Consider the following 7916-nt stretch of genomic DNA (forward strand, 5'->3'; position numbering starts at 1 on the left):
GAAAGTAAAAGCGTCCAACTGTTCACTCCTAGCTGTGAACCTCACATTCTAGGCGATGGCTTGAATCTGTGCCAATCCACGCCTAGGATTTCTGCTGGTAATCCATCTATCTTTGTAATACAAAAAGAAAATGCTACAGCAAATTTGCTGTACAAAAACCCTGCCAGAACAGCTAATAATACCATTGTACACCTCACGTCTTTGGTACAGACATATAAATGTTACCTAATACACCACTCTCGTGCTCCTGTCACACTTCACATCCGTCACATGAAACGTTGTGCCAATTGACCCAGGTCCACAGGGTTCAATGCAGGCCCTCATAGTAAAGAAGAAATCAATTTTACCAAAGTAACGAATTGTCCTACATTCTCTTTCTGCAACGTGAATGCCGAAACTCGGTGCATCATCACCCACAACTAGACACTTGACATGAAAGCTGATTGGATCGTGTTGCCCATCCGGGAGGTCAAAGTTGACGTAGCAAACTGCTGGATCTGTTTTTTCGCATCTGCTCAGGAAATGTACCTTACGTCAAAAGAAATGTATCACGAACTGTGCAAAGACTTTGCCGAACATACATACATATGATGAACCATACACATGATCCTTCAACCCAATGAAAATGAGAACCAAGAACCAGGGCTTTCTGGCCACGCATCGCAAAACTTCAAAAACTGTCATTAGAAGTGTGAAGAGACCTACTTGAACAGCATCGAATAACAGAGGAGATTTGGAATGTAAAGTACCTTTCCGACACTTGGTGAAACCCACAATGTTGGCTGCATTCAGGATTATAGCAACCCCAACTACGAGCAGATAGTCAAAGTTGAACTTAATAAGAGCAACTATCCCAAGCGCCACCCACGCCACAGGCTGAAACACAACGCAAGCATCCATGTTCAATCAGGATGACTCGAAACGACAGAGGCACACTCAGGAACGTAAGCAGATTTGCCATCGCTGCAGGTCTGCGCAAATTACACTTGAATGGGGACCGTCCAACAGAGCTCTTATCCTAAGCATAAACACATCAAGGATCCTGTGCGTCAAGATGCCATGATTTAAGGATCTTACAGTGAGATACAGCGTCCACCAGAATAGCCAAGCATCTTTCTTGTTCAACGTCTCCAAGGTCTGCAGAAAACATTAATAATCAATCCTAAGTCAACGGCCGCAATCTCTTCCGGCACATTGCACTTTAACATAAACGAAAACAGTCATCCAATAACTTAGAGCCAGCACTAGGTAGTCACGCTGGCACCTGGTCTTACGAGCATGGGAAACACAATATGCTCGCGTCATTTCAACGCAGCATAACCCAATCATCCACCAACAAGACAGGGTTCGGCAAGTGCCAAGTAGTAAGCCTTCATGTTCCACAAAACCAACCACGACTTATTGGAAACTTATACAAGAAACAGAAACCACGACGAAAGCATGGCAACCAACCTGCTGGTCCAAAGACTCAAAATGCCACACGCTTTGACCTTGCTCATCCACTTCATTCCACCACCGCAGTCCCACCAAAATTCGACCACTCACGTTCTTGACGGTCCAGAAATCCAATGCTATCAGGAATACCGTGACCACAAATTGGATCACGAAGCTTTCAATAAAAATCGAGCACATAATGTAAAACCCCAGAGCTGAAAACTGCACCGCAAACAAAGGCACCTTTCAGGAAAAAAGTCACAAGGCTGCTTCTCTGTGATGTACTGTCGATTGCAGCGATATCATAACCGAAACAACAACAGGTCCCCATGAGTGCCCACCTTAAATAGCACTGTGAACAGGCATACTCCAGGATGCGCATACTGCTCTTCTGCCTGCAAAAAACCATGTTTATCATTGAAACATTCCTCAACTAACCTACATCGTCTACAAATCTGAGTTGCACGATTGAAGGTGTCCAGTTCCAAAACAGCATACACTCCCTTCTGGATATAAGCAAGGCCAAAAACTAGAACATCGAAACTGACCTAGAAGTAGAAATATTCTATCCACATGCCAACCACGCAGGGGATGGAACATTATTCCTAGCATAGCAAGTTCTACTCAAAGATTAAACAAGAGCAAACTCAAACAACATCAGCAGTAACAGAAACTGCGGTTCATTTGAGGTAGCAGAGAGGAAAATCACGTAGTAACGAGGTGGAGATAGTCAATACGACATGTCTCCACTCAAACCCTGCTTAGCGTCTTCTGAAACACTGACGCGTCCTAATCAACACCCCTAGTCTGTGGTACAATATGAGGATCAAGACAACGCTAGAGGAGATCTGGCATCATTCCAGACAAGCGAACCCAAAAATGCAACCACAAGGCATTGCTTCGCAATTGAAATAAAGACGCAGTTGCACATGCTGAGGAAATTTATATTCGCAAGCGTGATCAAAAACAGATGTGGTTCAAGAGAAAGCATTATTTCCTTGACAAGGATTGTGGTACAATTATGTACTCCGCTAAATGCACCTCCTGCTTCGTTCTCAATCACCAGCATTACTTCACAGCAGAGAAAAGATAATAACAATAAAATCAAAAAAATGTGTTTGTCTACACTAAGCATTATGTGCAATGTAATGGCTTAAAAATTAAAGAACTGGGTCAATTTTCTACAATGTCGCCATTATACTCTTGATTTGCGGAGCAGACCTGTACATCTAGTATGATGTACATCTAGCTAACAATGTAAATTTCTCTACATTCATGTGGTATGAAGCACCATTAAATTGCGAATGACGAACTATCAAAGCAGGTGGGAGAATCTTCGACAATTTGGGACGTCCCCAGGACCAGAACTACGCTGTTCGATGAAAAATTAAGCGGCAGTCTCTCGTGAGAAATGACATGAGTGTCAAGTTCACGAGTAAATCGAATGCCCCAAGGGACCTCCACTCAAGGAGCGAAACCCTGCGGACGTTTTACGTACTCAGACAAGGAACGAGAAACAAACACAACTGCGGCGCACTCTACTGCGACATCCCACTCGGTATGGCTCCCGAGACGCAGAAATGCCCAAAGACAGAAATCCCAACAAAACCTTGGTCCGTTCCGCTACACCATCTTCACTGGTGCAATTTACTGAATGAAAAAACAAAAACAAAAACAAAAAAACAGCTAGCCCCTGCGAAGACACAGACCACCCGACTAACCCTACGCCGCAGGCATATCTCCCGAAGGTGAAGCTCCAGCACGCACACCCGATTCCTCCAAACCATACATAGCAGGCGTACCAAATTCCAAGCCCCAGAAATGAATGTGTAAGTGGGAGATCTACGAGAAGAGAAAGCGTGCCAGGGAGTGAGGGAACAAACTAACTAACCATGGTGGCAGAGTGCAATCGCAACGGGGAAGGGAAGGGGAAGGGTGAGTTGTAGACGACAGAGCGATCGGGCTCGGAAACCCCAGACGAAGCAAAGACAGATAGAGAGAGAGAGCGAGAGAGGGCGTGATCGTTAATGGAGCTCCAGGCAACGCAACGCAACGCAATCGCCGAGACGAGGACGAGGACGAGGAGGAGCTTGGAATCGAGCACTGCCCCGCCTCCCTTCCTTCCTTCCCTCGCCACCGATGTCTCCCTTCCGTTTACTTTCTCGCAACGTTTTCTTTACACTCTCTGTTTCTTTCTCTTCTATCTTCTTCCTTTTGCTCTTAGTTACTTTCTCGCGCTTTCTCTTTACGTTTTCTGTTTCATCATATTTTGACATTTCATTTGTGCTCGTTTACTTTCCCGCCGGTATTCTTTACACTCTCTGTTTCTTTCCCTATTCGTGTTTCTCGTTTACTTTCTCGAAGTGTTTTTCTTTTTCTTTACGTATTCTGTTTCTTTCTCTTGTGTTTTTTTTTTTTTTTTCTACTTTTCTTCTCGTTTTGTTGTCGGAAAGGGGACTCGTATTCCATGAGACAAACTTTGGAGATTAATTCGCTCGTTCTCATATGTAAAACGTAGGACATGTATGGAAGTGTTAAGAAATATGTTGATTAGAGAATATTTGAAATGTGATATTTCAAATCGCATTTTTATTATCCTCTGTTCTAGTTTTCGACCTCTTTCTTATATGGGTTATTTAGAGAAATAACTACAGTTTTTGAATATGCATTATTTAGTGATCTAAGCTTGTTATTAGATTATTAAAATATAGAATACTAATAAAAAACTGAAATAAGGGATACAATTTATTAAGTTAATTAACTAAATTTAAAACTCATCAACTTTAAGTCTTAAATAAATGGTTAAACTTAAATATTGAATTTTTTATTATCATACTTTTATTGTCTAATTTACCAATTTCTATCAATAAACATACGGGAAAAACTTTAAAGTTATAACAAGTGTGTTAAAATAGAGATGGTTTCACATAATGACCCTCTAACAAAAACTAGATTTATATGTGGTTATGACATTTTGATACAAGCTGCAAGTGCTGATTTTGACAACCCAAAATTAGATGTCATACACATAAACAAAAAACAACATATTTAGCAAAAACAATTTGTAAGCATATTTTTAATCTGTAAAAAACATTTTTTCCAATCCTTGAAAAACATTTTCTAATAATATAATTTGCAAGTCTTGTAATGAAGATTCTGTATTTTATTTTATTTTATTTATTCTTTTTAAAGTGGTTTCAATAGCAAAATATTAGAAGTTGAAATAAAAATCTTCTATAATTTATATAGAATATGTAAACATGAGACTATTGTCATCTTTGGTCTTGTTGAATTCTTACTTAATTTTTGTATTTTGTCTTTTGCATTTTTTGCTTTCTATATTTTATGAACCTTTTTGTACTTTGAAAAAACCACCTGATTTTTTTTATTGTGTTTTAATGTAACAGGATATTGCTAATAATTGTTGGTCTTCTCTACTAGCAGTTTTTATTTCTCTCTCTCTCTCTCTCTCCCTATATATATATATATATATATATATATTTATACATATGAAATATAAAGTTATTTTACACTTTATATTTTTTACGATTGATTTTTATATTTGAACAAAATTCAAACTTATCAAAGTATTTAATGATTTCACATCAAATAAAAACAAAAAAATTACATTAGCTAATTTTCTCTTCTACATACAAAAACAATGGCACTATATAACATAATCAAATGCAAACTCTACCCTAAGTAGCTTTTGTAAATCAAATAGTAGACCCCTATTCAAACTTTTCAAAATCAAACAATTTCTTTAGAAATAACATAACATTATCCTCCTTGTTGAACTTAATAATAAATCACATGCAAATTCAAATAAATTTGAAAATTTGAAAAGCCCAACTTATATTTCACGATAAAAATTCTTATTATATGTATTATACATATCATATTGCATGTTTAATTTTAAAATGTTTACACGACAAGATGTCATTTTATTTCAAATAATAATATTATAAAATAAACTATTAAAGAATTTTGCATCCCGAAAAAATATCAATGTTTTTTTTTTTTTTTTGTAAAATCCACAATCTGTAACAATAATCATCAGAAATTATGACTTCTTTCACAGAATATCCTTTGTACATTCGTTATTATTTGTGAGGCTTGACAAATGGTATCCTCTGATATGTGTAATGAAATCAAGTTTTAAATAATAACATATGTACTTGTTTAATATATATATATATATATATATATATATATACTAGAAAAAGGATTCATGGTTGAATTCACATAATATTCATTATCATTAATATTGCACCATTTAATAATAGTTTATAAAAGCTTGATACCTTTTAATCTAATTTTTCCAGCTATAACAAAAGAAATTGGTTTGATTGTCCAATGAGAGTGAAAATAAATAAATATTGTGTCCCCAAGTTTAGGCCGCGTATACACCTGTGCCGCAGAAGCTGCGACGAAGGCCTCCCTTCCACGTTGGCAGTCCAGTCACGAAGCTTGGCTTATTGCGGGGACGGAGGATGTCCACGTTGGCAGTCCAGTCACCATCCTCCGATTGCAGGGATGGAAGCTCCACCTTATCAAGGACTAGCTAGCGGAATCGCGTCGCTGAGCGCTGGTGCAGCAGCTCCGCGCCTCGTCGAATCCACCACCCCCAGTCTCTGAACCAGTCGCGGATTTGCGATTGTTGGTTTTCTTCAGAGCAATTCGTCGGTTATTTGCGCTGATTAAAATTCGATCTTTTCTATTGGGATTTGTTGTTTCGTGAGGTTTTAAGCGAGGTTTTGCGTGTTGCGGAAGGAGGCAAACATGTGCTCCACGGCGTGTTCTCCTGTTCTTCACCTCTCTATTTCTCCTTTGTTGAGCTTTCCGTCTCGCACTAGAGCGGCTAGAGCGAAATTGAGCTCTACGGATAGCATTTTTAGTCAGTTTAGGCAAGTGAGTTCACGGGGAAGAGTGCTTAGGGTGGTGAGAGTTCGAGGATTGGCTGACGAAGCGGGTGGCTCTGAGAAGGCGGGGGTGGACTCGACTGGGGACAATGGGAAGTCTAGTGCGGCAGTGGCATCCTCCTCCTCCTCCTCCTCGTCGGTGTCAACCGGGAGTACGAAAGGGTTTGGGCCATCTGCCCGTCCTGGGTCCACAAAACCCTCTTCGAAAGAGAAGAAGAAACCCGGCACTGTCCGGAGAAATGCGCCAGAAAAGCCTCTGATTCAGTCTGCGCCTGCAGACAACCAGATGTCGCAACTCGAGACTGCTTATGTGGCCTCACTCACATTTTTGTTCGCGCTCATCTTTGCGGAGGGTATTGCATTAGCTGCTTCAGGTGCGGTTTGTGCACTGCTTACCTTGTTATCCTAGTCTTGCAAAACCAATCCTGGATTGGTTTATTTGAAGTGTGAATTGAGATTCCCTCCCACATTGATGAGATGGGTCACGGTCATCCCTGACGTAATCTATTTGAAATTGCTCGCGGTGTAGACCCTCAGTTGGACGTTGCCCGTCTGAATAAACAGTTATCACTTCTTCGTTGATGATGTCCGACTTCTTAAATGTTTTTCTGTGCAGTGCGTCAGCTAATTTCATATTCTAGAAACCAATTGGGGTACACGGAAGTACCGACTCAAATAGTTAGCCCGTCTTTGACACGATTCAAATGTTGAACGTGATCAAAACCTCTGGTACTAGAATCTTGAAGTCTTAACAGTGAAGCAAACGTGTGACAGAAGGATTACTTTGCTTCTTCTTCCCGCTGTTATCAAGCTCTAATGTGCGCTTCTCCCGTGGTGCAGGGTTTTTGCCGGAAGAGTGGGATCAGTTTTTCGTGAACACGCTGTATCCATCATTCACACCAACTGTAGGTCTATTTCTTCTGCTTGCTGCAGGGTACGGTGTCTTCAAGTATTTAGGGTATGGCCCATCACAGGAGTGATATGCAGTTTGCGTCCTAGCAGGTTATGTTGCAGATCAATCAGCATGGGCCCGTGTAAATTCCTCTTTGCAAATCCAACACTTGTAAGCTCAACCGTTACCCTGATTCTTCCCTTACCCTTGTCTGTTCCGTCATTCTCTTGTGAAGGTGACTGTGTTTTGTTGGGGTTTCAAAGGTACACAGCAATGTTGCATTCAGAAACTATAGAAACTCGTTGAGGTGAATTCTTGTGCATCACATGGTTTAAGAACAGCGTTGATATTGCATCAACAACTGAGAAACAGAAGAGATAAATGAGCCTGTGGCATTGAATCTGAACAGGTGACAGTATCATTTTAAACTTGGATGGATTGGTAGGGTGAAGATAACCCTCCATGAAATTTTGTGAAGTGTTTAATCCACAATCACAACACTAGTTTTCTAAGTTGATTAACACGTAAGTACGTTTTGTTGAATTGTTCTGATGTTGTTTGAAGTGATTTGTAAGGGTCTTTAGATGATATTCTTCCTTGTCAAAATTTATTACTTGGTGAGCTTTTAAATCAGTTTCTGTTTTTATCTTCTCAACTGTTTTGGTTTC

General features: G+C 39.9%; 2 protein-coding genes across 2 annotated transcripts; one reads left to right on the top strand and one right to left on the bottom strand.

Moving 5' to 3' along the window:
- LOC112277724 (Golgi apparatus membrane protein-like protein ECHIDNA) lies at nt 1-3557 on the bottom strand. Its single transcript, XM_024510375.3, has 6 exons — nt 3326-3557; nt 1776-1829; nt 1453-1656; nt 1078-1137; nt 750-876; nt 1-511 (listed from the first exon to the last, which is right to left on the bottom strand). The coding sequence occupies exons 1-6, from the start codon at nt 3326-3328 to the stop codon at nt 420-422; spliced, it is 540 nt and encodes a 179-aa protein (XP_024366143.1). The 5' UTR covers nt 3329-3557; the 3' UTR covers nt 1-419.
- A 2470-nt stretch (nt 3558-6027) lies between these two features.
- LOC112278109 (uncharacterized) lies at nt 6028-7441 on the top strand. Its single transcript, XM_024511207.3, has 2 exons — nt 6028-6730; nt 7197-7441. Exons 1-2 carry the CDS (start codon nt 6217-6219, stop codon nt 7334-7336), a joined length of 654 nt encoding a protein of 217 aa, XP_024366975.1. The 5' UTR covers nt 6028-6216; the 3' UTR covers nt 7337-7441.
- Nucleotides 7442-7916: the final 475 nt, after the last annotated feature.

The sequence above is a fragment of the Physcomitrium patens genome, chromosome 26 (assembly GCF_059467195.1).
Source record: "Physcomitrium patens ecotype Gransden chromosome 26, ASM5946719v1, whole genome shotgun sequence".
NCBI lineage: Eukaryota > Viridiplantae > Streptophyta > Bryopsida > Funariales > Funariaceae > Physcomitrium > Physcomitrium patens.